General features: G+C 37.7%; 1 protein-coding gene across 1 annotated transcript in view; it reads right to left on the reverse strand.

Annotated features, from left to right (window-relative positions):
* The window catches only part of DOCK10 (dedicator of cytokinesis 10), a 133,040-nt gene that overhangs the window by 42,119 nt on the left and 74,901 nt on the right, over positions 1 to 16,020 (reverse strand). The window contains exons 20-29 of the mRNA XM_015563669.1: positions 15,627 to 15,750; positions 15,316 to 15,437; positions 14,865 to 14,951; positions 12,752 to 12,844; positions 12,254 to 12,372; positions 10,009 to 10,078; positions 6,696 to 6,809; positions 4,886 to 4,957; positions 2,943 to 3,089; positions 2,082 to 2,165 (exon numbers count right to left, since the gene is read on the reverse strand). Of these exons, the coding sequence (XP_015419155.1) occupies positions 2,082 to 2,165; positions 2,943 to 3,089; positions 4,886 to 4,957; positions 6,696 to 6,809; positions 10,009 to 10,078; positions 12,254 to 12,372; positions 12,752 to 12,844; positions 14,865 to 14,951; positions 15,316 to 15,437; positions 15,627 to 15,750 (1,032 nt within the window). The remainder of the gene's footprint in view (positions 1 to 2,081; positions 2,166 to 2,942; positions 3,090 to 4,885; positions 4,958 to 6,695; positions 6,810 to 10,008; positions 10,079 to 12,253; positions 12,373 to 12,751; positions 12,845 to 14,864; positions 14,952 to 15,315; positions 15,438 to 15,626; positions 15,751 to 16,020) is intronic.

Here is a 16,020-nt window from a genome sequence, read left to right on the forward strand (position 1 = left end):
GCGCAGGCCTGGGCAGGGGGCCGATCAGGTGATCGGAGGGTGATGGGGGTCTACGCCTCTGGCCAAGGCATCAGGCCTGGGCAAGGGGCAGAGCCAGCAACCGGAGGGGTCTGGGGGTCCCCTGCCCAGGCCTGATGCCTGGGCCAGAGGCATCAGGCCTGGGCTGGGGGCACAGAACCAGTTGGGGGGAAATGAGTGTCCCCTGCCCAGGCCTGGGCAAGGGGCCGATCCTGTGATTGGAGGGTGATGGGGGTCAATGCCTGAGGGCTCCCAGTATGTGAGAGGGGGCAGGCTGGGCTGAGGGATATTCCCCCCCCACCACACACACCCAGTGCACAAATTTCGTGCACCGGGCCCCTAGTAAAAAATGAAAGTGAATCTCTCTTCGTATGCCATTTGTTTCAGGATACATTATTAATTCTATCTCTTCCCTACTCTTGCAAACAGGCCTGTTCTTTCAATAATGTTTTGAATAGCACAGTGATAAATGGAGTCTAGACATAGTCTAAGACAACTGTAATACACGAGCTAAGAACAGCCACATAAATAGAAACAACCAGCACGTTCATAACTGTTCTGTTTTCACTCTCATGCAAGATAAGTAATACATTTTTAAGACTCAGCTTGTGTTCATTATATTTGCTAATATCAGCCAACAAAATAAAATATATTTCATTCACTTGAATATTACAGAATATTACAGAATTATATTTTGTGGTAATTTTAGTCAATCACTTAAAATACTGCAATTTACAAATGATTGTATTTGACTCAATCCTTCATACATCAAAGTGAAGAAGAGCATACTTAATTTATATGTTAATTATTCTTCATTGAGAAGTTTCTGTTTGGTCTTTGAAAAAATATATAATTTAGGTCTACTGGAATTGTATCTAAATGGACATTCTTCAAATTTCATGCATAATTGGAGAATTAATGAAGAATATTCTTTCAAAAATTATTTACAGAGAGGATTGGATGCTCAAAACCTCATGATACGTAATTAGGTAGCTCTCCTGATCAAAACTGCTAAGAAAAATAATATTCAGATTCCTAAGCATGACATGAAAGGCTATAAGATGAACATTTTTAATTTTGGTTGTTCTACATTGGTTATTATTTTACAACACCTAGGTAATTTCTTCTTCAGGACTTACCTTCTTCCCAAAGGAAGTTTAATGAGGAACTGCTAATTCACATGCCCTGTCTCTCCTGCTAAGAGGCAGGCATGTGACCGCAGGCTGACCACACACTTCCTTTTTGGAAAGCAGATATCAAGAAGAGTGTTATCATTTAAGCAGCAGCAGACTTTAGCTAAATGGTTCCTTCTTGGTGATTATTCTTGTGCTTTAGCTCTTTTCCAAGTCTAGCTCTTTACATTGATGCCATTTACTCCCAATAGAACTTCCAATAAATTTGCTTTTACTCAAATTGGAGTAAACTTTTTGCTTGCAACCCAACGAACCCTCACTGATAACAACTTTCATGACCTGGCCCAGCCTTATTTCTCTTCAGCATATGCCATACTAAACTCTGGTCCTCAGACTTGATAAATAAAAGTCACCTGAAAGTCCTAATATAATACAGACTTCAGTTCTGAGATTCTATTGCACTGGCCTAGGAACCTCACTTTGAGAACCACTCCTGTCTAGAGCACTGTTTCCTGCCTGTCTCCCAAAACGTACCTCCTTTTTAGGCAGGGTGGCCAACTGTCCATTTTGCCCAAGATTGAAGCATTTCCAGAGCTGGGGCTTTCAGTACTTAAAAAACACAGTCTTGAGCTAGAGTTATATAAGAACTACAGCTGGAAAGAACTATTTCTTCTCCACCCACAGGACATAGAAGTGAAATGTACACCCTTTCATTCCACTCTCCCTTGCTCCCCATTAAGGAAGGACTTGGGAGACTTTCTCAGCAGCTAGATGAACCATTTACAAGACTGCCTCTCACTGGTATAGATATTATTTTTTTGATGCAGAGAATGGATAAGTTGATGTTTTAGGCGTATATATACAGAGACCAATTTATTTATTTATACTGCCATAGCTGAGAAAGCAGTCACTCCTGCACTTGGTTCTTACCTTGAGTTCACCAGAGGAGAACATGCTGATGTAATTGTTGACCATCTTAAACACAAAGCCCCGGTCCATAAACGTAAAGCAACGCTAAAAATGATAAAATTTTAAATTAAAACATTTTTACTTTAAAGATCATTAAAGATTTTGAAAAGATAATGAAATTTATTGAAATAAAATAACATTTAACTAAATGTGTTGTGTCCTGAGTGTTCTAAAAACCTCTCAAGTATGTTTAAGCATTTGTCCACATATGGCAACTAGTTAAAATGTTAGCTATATCAGAAAGCTACAAACCCATATTAATCAATTTTATACAACATCACTTAGAGCTTTGCAATTAAATATTAGAGCCTTTTCCTTTTCTATAGAAAGTTTTAGCTTTTACTTGTGTTTATTTTTTCAAGAGTTACATTTTATTATTTTCCTTTAGCAATTCCATTCCTGTACTGGACAGCTCTGGAAAGGAACAGGGGTGGCAGAGATGGGTCATAAAAACCTTTTAAAATCTCACTAGTCTCCTTCAACAGAGGAGCCTTTCTTTCAGGTAAGGCAGCTTGAATTTGAGGAGCGAAGGAAAGAGTTCCTGAGATTCCTCTCAGGGAGCTGCTCACTGTCTTTCTTATTCTGTTGTCAGACTCTCTTAAGTGTAATGAGGGTGCAAACAGCAGGAAGTTTTGGGGAGACAGGCAAAAACAAACCAACCCATAAAAAGTATTCCAAGTAGGAAAGATAGATAAAAGTATTCATCAAACAGTGTTAGTTGTGACTACTCATAAAAAATGAAGATTTGAATCAATTAACATTGAGGATATCTCACGCCTGTTAGCATGGGGGCTTGAACGGAATTGCACCTCATCACTGTACCTTAAGAAACCTGGCGATGCTGTGGTTGGCCCTTTTTGTTTCTTCAAGGGCGTCTTTATATTTCCAAATCATGTGATCGGCTAGGACCATGACCAGATTGTCCAATTCATTTTGGTATGATTCAGGAAACCTTTGAGCCCGAGAAAGCTAAGAAAAGAATAGATCATTTCTTTATAATGTGGCATATGAAATGCTAAGCCTGAAAAAAAAATAAACTGGAAATTTGAATGCAATAATAAAATAGAAGCCCTTTTAATTTCAAGGTCATGATTTCCATAATTTTCATTTAATGTTTTCTTCTCCTTTGGCCAATAAAATTTTCATTTAAAAAGTAAATTATAACATATTTTAATTGCAAGCTATTAAAACATGTAACATTTTTCACATCTTTTTTTTCCATTACAGTTGACATACAACATTATTTTCAGGTGTACAGCATAGTGATTAGACATTTATATAACTTACTAGAGGTCTGGTGCACAAATTTGTGCATGGGTAGGGTCCCTTGGCCTGGTCGGTGATCGGGGCCCATTGGGGCCCTCTCACCCAGTTCTGATTGGGGCCAGCGGAGGTGAGGGGGGCAGGAATCGTGGGAGGTTGGCCAGCTGCGGGAGATTGGCTGTGGGAGTGCACTGACCACCAGGGGAAGCTTCTGCATTGAGCGTCTGTTCCCTGGTTTTCAGTGCGCATCATAGCGACCAGTCAACTGGTCATTCGGTTGTTTAGTTGTTAGATTGTTTAGGCTTCTATATATATATAAATGAGGTGATCCTTCTGATAAGTCTAGAACCCTGGCACCCACAATACATAGTTATTATATTATTGACTATATTATCTCTCACATCGTAATTCCCCTCCCTTCCCTTTCAGGAAGTACATACTATTAATGGTTTAATAAATATTGGTCTAGATTTTCTTAGACACATTTAGTGAAAAATCAAGTACTTAGATTTTTTTTAAACTAAAAATCCCCCAATTAGCAACTCTAAGAAATCAATGAATGACTAAGTAACTAAATGAGTACAAATATTGGCTTAAAATGTCCTTTATAAGCAGTGAGATACAGTTAGTCTTTTTAAAATTTTATTTCAGCTTTATTGAAGTATAAGTGACATATAAAATTGTGAGATATTTAAAGTGTAGATCATATTTTGATACATTTATATGTGAGGGTCAAAGAATTTCCCTCATCTAGTTAATTAACACATCTATCAATTCACATAGTTATCTTTTTTTTTTTTTGTTTGGTCATTTTTGTTTTTGATGAGAACATTTAAGTTATTCTCTTTTAGCAAATTTCATCATCTGCTATAATCACCATAGTTTATGTTAGGTCTTCAGATCTTACTCATAGATGAAAGTTTGTACCAGCCAGTCTTTACTTCATGGTCTCAGCATTTGCCACAGCGGGCACCAGTGGGACATCAGAGTCAAGAGATTTCTGCCACAAGATGCAAAATGGTGTGGCTAGGAGTATACATGTGTTACATGGAATGAAACTCCATGGGTCCCTAAAGACCAGCATTAGGTCCAGGAATCCACTCCTGCTGCCTGAACTCCTGCCCACAAGGGAGAAGTCCAGGCAGCTGAGACTTCCCATCTCAGGCTCTACTTCATGAATTTACATGGCCCCTTTTTCATGAGAAAGTCAAGATTCAATCATCTTTACAAGTCAACTTTATCATTAGACTCATATTTCACTATAGATAGAAACACAAAAATCGATGTTAGACTGCGCCTAAATTTCTAAGATTCTGAGTACCCAGCCTTGCATGCTGCAAGAAGGAAAACCATGGAGATTAAAGTGACACACAGTCATTTCTCCTACTTAAAAAGCAATGAACATATATTGCTATGGTTTACAAAGCAAATACCAATGGAACTACTGACAGCATGCTCATGAGCATAATTGTTGGGTAGCATTGTATTACCTATGATCTTACCTGAATTTTATTTGTGTCAATCAAGTGTTGTGCCATGGATTTCAGAATAATTGCAAAGAAGAACCAGGAATGCTGTTAGGAAAAGAAAAGGCAGTGAGAAATTTGTTCTATGGTAAAATAATGATAATTCTGTTCTTTACATCATGTAATATTATAGAAACTTTATCTTACAGTGTGTTCTTTGAACGTAAATCCATCAGAGCAATGATAAGTGTTAGGATGATCTATACCAAAGTCTTAATGGTAAAAGTAAATAGCAGACATTTCAGTTTCTCTGTCATCTCAAAGATGTTTAAAACAAGATGCCAGTTTACTTGGGATGACTAATTAAAGAATAGTCCTATGCAGTATTTATCTATGAGGTTCTATTTGTTTCACTTATCTAAACAAAAGTAAAATTTTCTATATTAAAATATACCCTAGCAGGCCCACCCCGAATATTTTAAGGGGCAGAGGCAAGATAAAAAATTGAAGCTACAAGTCTTAAAGTTCAAAGTTCATGCTAACAAAGTTTGATCATCCTACCTTAACAAACATAACTCCATGACAACGTGGAATGTTGTACCAGAATATGGGGCTCTCAGGGGAGAAGAACCCTGGCCTATAGCCTCTTGTCACCCAAGGTTCAGTCCTGCACCTAGAGGGATTTGGTTCATGTGTGACTGTCCAGCCTGCACATCCAAGTGTCCACAAACTAGTCTCTCTCTTCCACTGCACACTGCTCCCCACTTGGTTCTAGGGTTGTACTCAGGCAGGAAGATTTTCCCAGTGAAGGAGGGACTTAGGAATGAGGTCTAAGTAGGCCTGCGAGGAAGCCTGTAAGCCCATGAGGCGGGGGCTCTGGGGTTCCTCAAATATTAAGAAGGCATGGGAGGAGCTCCCAGTGAGCATTCCTCTTGGCTACTGTTATATCCTTGCCCATGGGGTGGGGCTCAGTCAGAAAAGACTAAAGCAAGCACTAGGATGAAGGCTTTTCTTTCCTAGGTCCAAGGGTAAAAGGGTGATACTCATCCCAGATAAAAAAGTCTATGTTGTATATGTACAGTTTAAATAATGCACCCCCCATCCTCTCTCTTTCCCCTCCCTTCCACTACAAACAATCCTGAATTTTATTGTAGTCATTCCCTTGCTTAACTTCATAATTTTGCTACCAATATCATACATTGAAGAAATAAATTTAGTTTTGCTTGCCACTAAATTTATGTAAATGAAATCATCCTGTAGGTATTCTCCTGTGATTGCCTTTTTCATTCAACAAATTCTGTTTTGAGGTTCATTTATGTTGCATCATGAAGCTGAGGGTCCTATCATGATAGATAATTAATTAAGCTGGGGGCTAAGTTCACTCTTTTACAATAATTTAGAGCTGTCTTTTCATAAACTTTTTACCATCCCTGCCTTATTGTTTCAACTTTTTAGTGTTAAAGAGTGGCTGTTTCTTGGCTTCCTCTCTGTTGTCAATATATTTATTAACATATCATTAATTCTTTTGTTGGTATATAATATGCCTAATAAACTCAACACACTTGATTTTTATTACACTTAGAAGAATGTTTGAGGTAACTCTTTGTAGACATTTATTCTGTCTTTAGGCTAAAGAACTTAACTGAGGTCCATTTTATTCTTAAGATGATCTTTTCTGTTGACATAGACCTCTCTTGCTTAATGCTTTTATATGCTACAGTTTCAATATGTGTATGCTAGAAACTATAAGAGAAATGATCTGCGAAAATCAGTGGATTCTATCACCTCTTGGGGGTGAGAGTGAACCTTATACTAATAATGAAAGAATCATCTTTCAATTCCTTACCTTCAAGACATGTTTAATTGTTGTTGAGTCATTTGATTTCAAAAGACCAGTCACATTTTTAGCCAGTTCCTCATGTATTGTTCTCTCTTTGCATGCCCTGGTCTTGAACACGAACTGAACAAAATCCAAAGAGTGAAATAAGTAAGATGCTTTAAAAAAACAGCACTTCAAAAATAATGTTCCATGAATAACTCATAACTCAAAACTATCTGCTCATACCAGATTTTGTCATGAAATAAATGAAGGCCCAATGAGAAGAGCAGTACACACCTGTTCCTATTTATGGCTTTGCACAGGTAGGGCCTGGCTCACCTAAACTCTCCTTGAAACTCTTTTTGTAGAAATCAAAGGAAGAGTGAGAGTGCAATTTAGCAGGTTCAAGGAAACATGGAGGGCTTTGACCCACCTACTTAGGACACATTTCCCCTTCTCCTTCCTTCCACTGGTAACAGGTGGCATGGTAGCATTTCTTCATCCTGAAAGGGTAGAGCACCCACTCAAATAGCCAAGTGGGGAAGCAGGTGCCTTCCAGAGGCCAGTAGGTGAGCTCCCCACATGCCCAGGGCCTACCACCTCATGCTTAGGCACAGGCATCAAAGAATCATGAACACTGGCCATCAGTAAGATAACACCTACTCACTTTTTTATTTCTCAAAAGATTGGTTTTTGCATGCACCACTGAGTGCATATAATGGTTTTAGTTTTCAGTTTTTCTTCATCTATCTTAAGGATAGTAACATCAATTTTTACATGTATATTTCAAATATAAAATGCTTATTACTGAATTACACTATTTTACTAATGAGTTTGGTTTGCCTGAAGGGAGGTCATTTTTTCAGAATATCCACAATTCAGACTTCATTATAATCAGGAGTGAAGGCAAGAAAGAAACTCAAAGCAGAGGCACATTCAAATTTGGATCTGTAATTATTTGTTTGAACTTCATTGTTCATCAACAGATAAGTGTCCTGATGGGGCCTGACTTCTCCAAGTTCATCCCAGAAGAGAAAGAAAAGCTAAGAGATACATGAAACTAGCTGAAGTCAAGAGTAATATGATTTTTCCCCTTGATCATGACTCATGTGAGGGTAATGTCATAACCACCTAATATCATGCACAGTCATTTAGGCCTAAGGGCATTATGACTAGTTCTGAAATATTCTTATTTTACAATTTTGGCTATCACATGTCAGTTCCATGAATTTCTGTAGCCCATGGCATTTCATTAGATTAACTTTAGACACACATTTTTGAAAAAGACATGGTGTATGTGTGTATTTTGGATACCATAGATGGTTGAGTTAGCAGCATTTAGCACCACTGAACTTGAAATGGTGTTTAGTTTGCTTCTGAATAAATATTAATTGCATTGAAATATCACATCTCTCAAGGACATCAAAGCATATGTAGGTAACAGATCATCAGTTGTCATTACACTCCTACTTGTGGGGCTTAATATCTATCTACATGTTAAATAATGTTTCCCACCAAAGGTAAAAAAAAAATCAGACTCCTTGGTCAAGGTCCGACTGTCAACCATGTACTACAACAGGAGTCCAATCACAGAATCATAGAGCTGGTTCATCTGGCCTATCCCATCTCACTTCACAGAGGAGAAAAGTGAGGTTCAGAGAAGCTGACTGCTCAAGTTAACTATTTAACCGAATTTGAACCCCGTCAGAGCAAGCTAAATAAGCAGCCTTCTATTACAAAATCAAATGATCTCATCAGGATATTTCAAACATCCTGGTTAGAAATAAAGACCACACCAGGATGCATTGCCAATATACTTCTCCAAGAGTGTCACAGATGGAGTCTCAGAGCTGATGTTAAGGTTCTCATAAGATCTAGACTTGACTGTCACAAAAATGTCACAACACCAGTGGGTTCTTAATGTAATTTTCAATGATTCCTTTGGAATAAGGTATATAATAACTGCATTGAAATGAAGAGGACTTTGTGTAATGTGGACTGGAGAATTTGTTTTGTCTCAATGCCTTTGAGGAGTGAATGGAAAATTGAGGTAAGCATTGAGAGAGTAAAAGTTCAGTAGATGGTTCTGTTGAATATAAATTAATCAGCACCATATAAAGCATGCAAAAACTCTATCTTTAAACAGAGAGCAAATTAAAAAGGCGTTTATAGGTGAATCTAAGAATCTGGCTTTCTGAAAATGAAATGTAGATCATATTGAGTAAAATTAGAGCAAAGGGAAATGATTGTGAAGTAACATGATTTTTTGGCATCTGGGCATACACTTAAAGTTAGGTATTTGGGAAACGATCTAACATTTCGGGCAGGTAGAAAATATATTAATATAAAACTGTAATAAAAACATTTCTCACTGATGGTATTTCAGAGGGGTTCACTCCAGAATGACATTTCTAATTATTTCCTTTAACAACAGGTATTTTTTTTTTAAAGAAAAACACAACCGCCCCCCGCCCAAGTTTCTAGCATAAAAAAACCCTTAAATTCTTTTCTAGTCGCCTTTCTAGACATCTAAAATATATGGGTATATGACTATCAATATGTATTAGTGCAATACATTATTTTAATTAAAATGGTCTATGTCTCAAAAAGATTTCACCTATGCATAGAGAAGATAGAAATTTAGGTCCTCTATGCATCATAAAGTGAACTAAGCTATCTTTGGTTGGGTTATTTTTTTTCATTCAAAAAGATGACATTCAGACAGGATTTATAATGTGCAAACATCATCGCAAGTTCACGGGCATTAATTCACAGGCCAACTGGAAATGAGAATATAAACTTGAAGGACACTGGAAGAAGCAGTGCACAGTTGATGGAATGGGCTAGTGGTTCATGCTGGAGGATAAAGGACTTAACATACCAGAAGCAGGTACAAATATACAGTAACTGGGAAAATGAAAAAATGCCTGAGAAAACAATAAGAAAAGCTAAGAAAACATTATAGAAGAAACATAGAGCATTCAACAAACCAACAGGAAAAAAATCTTCCTTAAATTTACACAGAAATTTCATTTCTTATAATGTTGACGTCCAAAGGACAATATTTTTCTTCTCTAGCTCAAACTTTTTGGCTGTTTTCCACCATATAAATATTCATTTGTACATGTACATGTTATTTATTCACTTATACATTCAAACAATACATCTAGCCCATCAATGCAAAGAGAAGAAATTCTAAGTAGCTAAGAGGAATGCTTGGTATTACTATGGTAGACACCATCCAGCTAAAGAGAAAAACTTCCCACTTATGTAGACAGGAAATGAGACAAGCCACACAGCACAAGGACATAGGACCAATGTCCAAGTGGTGATTTCATACCTTAATGTATGACTGGACAGCGTAGTCCAATTGTTCCTCGTGGCATTTGGCGACGATGTCAGTCAGAACCCTGGAAAAATAGAGATGTTCAGTGGCCTTTCTGGAGAAGGCAGAAAAATTCCACTGGGTTTGTCACAGGAGTGCTTGAAAATGGTACTTACTAGTTAATGAATAAATGAATGAACCAATTTCAGACTCTCCTTCATCCCTTGTACCCCTTCAATATTGAGTATTTAATATCTATAGTACCTGTTAGCCATTTCCAAGCTTGAAATCTCTAAAAACTAGATGTAAGTAATGTCTTATGGCTGTCGTATCACAGTGAAGATTTCTTTTTTGCCTGAGCTGAATGTGCTATTATGGTGTCTGTGTTTGCTGGCACCGTCTTCTTGGGAAAAGGATCATTTTCAGTGCCCGATTAAAACTTAAGATCTTTAACCTTGAATGATCATATTCATTTTTAAAGGGCTTCACTTCCAACCTAGAGGCACTATATGTCAATGCTTTTGGAAAAAGTAATTAGGTTAAGATGTATAGTCTTTTTTCCCCTACCCTTAGCTGGGACAGGGTTTCTATAGCAGTGGTGGTAAGGGTTGGTATTTTCACATGAACACTTCCAGTTACTCCATATGGAGCTGTTGTGTTTAAGAATATCTCAGAATTTCAACAGATCTATCAGCTAAAATACTTAGGGATCTTGTCAACACAGACCCATATACTCATGCTATAACAGCACCCATTGAAGATAGAGCTGGGGACTTTTAATCTGTGTCTAGAACTGGCTGGTCATGGAACTGTTAGAGCTGCCTTCACTTTCCAGAGCTTCATGGCTCCACTTTAGTAAAAACAAGGCCAAAGAGTCTGGCAGGCGTTGCTCAGAGGTTGAGCATCAACCTGTGAACCAGTAGGTCATGGGTAGATTCCTGTGCAGGGCACATGCCTGGGTTGCAGGTTCCATCCCCAGTGTGGGATAAGCAGGAGGCAGCTGATCAATGATTCTCTCTCATCATTGATGTTTCTTTCTCTCCCTCTCCCTTCCTTTCTGAAATCAATAAAAAATATATTAAAAAACCCCCAAACAAACAGCCAAGGCCAAAGACCCTCCTTCTGAAAAAGGCTAATCATATGCCTGTGAGTTCAGAAGGTACTGCAAACATGTCAATGCCAAGAGTAATTTTATTTCTGGAATGCTGTGACTAATTGAAAAACAACATTAGGAATAGATGATTCAATAATTCAAAACATGATCTCTATGAAGAGGAAATTGTGATTACCAAAGTCACCAGACAGATTAGTAATGTTGGCAGAATGTGTAGCATAGATAAACATAAAGTGAGAAGAGTTGAAAAATAGAATATTTTTAAAAAAGAGCTGTTGGGAATGTAAAATGGTACAGCCACTGTGGAAAACAACTCAACATTTTCTTGAGAACTCTCGTACAACCCAGCAATTACACTGGTCATTTTTTTTAGTGATATGAGAATTTATATTTACCCCAAATCTACCCCAAACTGGAAACAACCTGGTGAATTGTTAAACATATTGTGGTATGGAATACTGCTCAGAAATAAAAAAAAGAAAGGAACTATGGATAGATGAAACAACCTGGATGAGTCTCCAGAGGATTAATCTGAGTGAAGAAAAAACAACAACAATCCCAAAGGGTAGCTATAGAGATAGATATGTCATAGATATGTGTATAGATACATAGATGAAGTTATATATATATATGTATATATATATATATATTTCTTTATTTCTTAAAATGACAAAATTTTGGAGGTGGAGAACAGTTGAGTAGTTACCTGGGATGAGGAGTGTGGGTGGGGATGAGAGGGAAACAGTTGTGGAGAGGGAGTGCTCTGTATTCTGAGTCTATCAATGTCAATATCCTGGTAGTTGCTACTGTACTGCAGTTTTACAAGATGCTGCCTTTGGGGTAAATTGGGTAAAAGGAATATGGGATCTCTCTGCATTATTTCCTACAACTGCATGTGAATCTATAATTACCTCAAATTAAAGAGTTTAATTAAATATCACAAAGGAAAGCTGAAAAAGACATAATATTTTACTCAAATTATAACAACAGATGATTAGAAATCAAGAGTAAGAAATACTTAAATTAGAGATATGTGTTCAAATGAAAGGCAAGCATACACAATTAGGTGACCATTCAGTTATAATCAAATTTCTGTGTAACCACAGATTAAAAAAATCTCTTCTCCTGAGGCTGTGTTATGGATACCTGGTCACAGTTGTACTTATTTCATCTTCCTCATTCTGGACCAAAACCTTGAAGAGCTGGTTCAAGATTATAGGCAGAAAACTCATGATCGCATGAATCTTTTCCACATTCAATAAGTTCTGTAGTAAACCAACAGGAAACAAAAGGGCACTGATTAAATGAAAGCCTATTCTGCTGATGGTTTTCAGAACTTGCTCTTCACTGCATTTAGCATGGTGTGCAGGCATGGGGGCAATGTGGCAATGCGATTTTAAAAACGAATTTAAAATCAATTGGCTTTAATTTTCAATCATTCTTATTTTGAAACACCTACTATGCTTGTTTATTAATCCACGGACAGAATTGTGAAATGAAATAATTGACTCTCTTCATTGATAAGGCATTTAAAAATCTTCAATGATAATTAGCTCTTACTTTGTGAGTCAATGAAAATTACAAAGGTCCCTTTGACCCATTTCTCCCCCATAGACCACTGAAATGATTTGCATGTCACATTACCTTACAAGAGCGGACAAAATTTGAGGTAGGTGACTGAGAAATATCTTTCTCCCTTTTTTGGCATTCTCGGAAAAATGCGTTCACATATGGATCCTGAAACAGCAAAAATAAAAGTGTTTATTTCTGAGGACATGTAAACTGTGTAACAATCACGGTGATGGGAGGCAGCCTTTCTGTAGGATCGATGCCTCCATGTGCAAGTGCTTTATGAAAGCGTCAATGACAGCTTTCATTTCCGCTTCTCATGGAGGGCTAGAGTTGAAATAAACTACGAAGCCAACTCTCTTCCCTATTTCATGCTCATAGATTTGTTTTCCTTCTCGGCTACATGATAATGGCTGGAGAATTACTTTCCTTGGTTTTCTACATTTTTTGTTTTGTTTTTTAAATTGCCTTCTTTCATATTCTTGCTCCTGTTTCTTCCACAGACTGCTATCAATTTTTCTTACATATTCCATAACACATATGAGGAATGCATAGGGATCTTTTCAGACTTAACTGCCAGAGCTAATAAAAAACTAGGAAGTTCACACTAACATCATGATATAGCATGACTCTTACCCTTTGTGTTCTTCCAAATTTATAGGTTGTTATCCTAACTCTCAGTACCACAGGCTATGACTGTGTTTGGAGGTAATTAAGTTAAAGTGAGACAGTTAGAGTGGCCCTAGTCTGATATAACCGATGTCCTTATAAAAGCATAAATTTGGACACCAGACATGTGCACACACAGAGGAACAACCACGTGGGGACACAGCCAGAAGGCCAAGGAGAGAGGCCTCAGAAGGAACCAACTCTGCCGATGCCTTCATCTCGGACTTCCAACTTCCAGAACTGTGAGAAATAAATGTCTGTTGTTGAAGCCACCCCATCTGTGGTATTTTGTTATGCCAGCCCCTGCATATTGATACACCCTTTAATGGTATTTACTAAAGAGAGTGGCATTTTGGAAATTCTCTAAATTCTGTGCTGAGGGGTCAGATACACTCTCTTGGTCTATTTGTCAATTCCAGAAGGCCATCTGTGGTTTGGGAAAGACCATTACATTTGGCCTGAGGCACCTGAGATTACTGAGAGAAGTTTTGATACGATCTATGTGTGGTCCTAATTTATTTCTTTTTTCTTAGCAACTACGTATGTACTAAATTTAAAGTGGCATGAAACAAAAATCAAAAAGCAGATATACAGAGACTTTAAGGAAAGAGAAAAACGTGTTCTAGGTACTTGTGATCATTTGCTTTGCAGTTTATAATTGGTGCCAGGAATATGCTCACATTGGGGTAAAATATGCCTCACAAGGGGAGGGGTGCATTGTGGTAATGTGACAATGATCATAATTATATTTGTATCACATTTTGCAGTTCATGAAATACTTTCACATGTAATTTCTCACTTTAATCATCACCACACCCTTGGGTAGAGAGACTTAATTGTTATCCTTTTCCTGATGAGGAAACAGGGAATGCTGGGTGAAGTGACTTGCCCAGGGTCACTGAGCCAGAAGTTGGTCAAGGCAGTTATCAGAGGCAGTTCTGCTGACCTCAGGGCCTTTCCATTAGGAAAGCTTTGGTTGGGCATTGGGAGTTAGAGTTAGTCTTCAGGTAAAGGTCCAAAGTCTTTATTTTTAACATTTCACATTTTTAACACTTGGGTGTTGTCAGTGGAAGCAAACCATCTTCCAAGGAAGGTGTCATCCTGACAAATACACTCTGGTACTTTGGTGCCTGGACTTCTATGGATTAGGACGTTCTATTTCCCCTGGGAGAGGCATATAATTATGCATTCTTCCTTTTCTTTTTTCTTTTTAAATTTAATTTTATTGATTTTTTACAGAGAGGAAGAGAGAGGGATAGAGAGTTAGAAACATTGTTGAGAGAGAAACATTGATCAGCTGCCTCCTGCAACCCCCTACTGGGGATGTTCCCTCAACCAAGGTACATGCCCTTGACTGGAATCAAACCTGGGACCCTTCAGTCCGCAGGCTGAAGCTCCATCCACTGAGCTAGACCGGTAGGGCACATTCTTCCTTTTCAATCACCAGCTCTTCTGCCACCCTGTGAAATGGTGAGTCTCCTGTTGGACAAGATACTGACATTTCAGACACCATGCTCACCTGAGTATTCACTGTTGAGACAACAAATGTAGAGACTTTGAAAAGTGGTTTCCCACCATCAACCCACTTCACGTCACTCCCGCCCTGCTACAAAAAAGAGTTTGTTACTGTTACTGTGGCAATCTGAGAGAAAGCAGATAAATAGGTTATTTAGTGTATGTTCATTTGCCATCCTGATCCATAATCTATATATAGAGAAAATAAAAGATGCAAATACACCTGGCAATATTGGTGAATGAGACCAGTGTGGTATCAAGGGATCATTGCTAATAGATCATTTCTGTTGGTCATAAAGTAAACAAGATCTTTGAAATATCGTAGGTGCACTTGATTCATAATTATAATGGATGTATAACTACATGGTTGGGTTCATTTAAATAGCAGAAAGAAGATAACCTCATGCCATTTAGCTCATGTATTTCTTTCTCTTAAATTATACATCATTCAGTACCTTTCCACTTGCAGAATCTTGAAAGCGTAAATAATTAGGAGGCAGGCTTGTAGCTATTGGGATATTGTACTCTTGAGAAGCTATCTGATTATGTTTCATCAGAGGAAGCCACGCATATCCAACTGTGCAGGGGAACAACAAAGAGTAAACTTTTGAGTACAAACCTCCATGGGGAAAGGGAACAATACAGTTATTTATTATGATTATAAAACTTCCCTAAAAATGGAATAAATCAGAGCTTTTAAAATACTCTCCAATTCAAGTCCAACAAATGAGATGAAAAGCTATCTCAGATTGCTTCCTGTCAGTACCTGATGTTTCCAGAGCCTCCTTCTTTTTGGCATTTGCTTTTGCATTTATGTCACAAGTGACATGATAAAAAGTAAAGAGAATATGGGGTTTCTCATGGAGTTGTGTTGGCAGCTCAATTTTCACCTGCAATGAAAGAGATAATAGTTGGACCAAGATTAAAATAATTTTCCCAGGGTCAGAGCAAGACAAAATTCTTTAAAGAATTCTTTCACTGAAATCTAGGTCTATGTTTAATTGTTAGTGTCCGAAGTACTGATTTAACTCTCACTCAATACCCATCCTGCTGGCAGTAATGTGTTAAGATGTTGATATTTTCACTTCTTTATTGTGGTCGATTGTGATAATTTAGAATACCTAGTATGTCTCATTAGATAATTTATGCTGTTATAGTAT

The sequence above is a fragment of the Myotis davidii genome, unplaced genomic scaffold (genome assembly GCF_000327345.1).
Source record: "Myotis davidii unplaced genomic scaffold, ASM32734v1 scaffold575, whole genome shotgun sequence".
Taxonomy (NCBI): Eukaryota; Metazoa; Chordata; class Mammalia; order Chiroptera; family Vespertilionidae; genus Myotis; species Myotis davidii.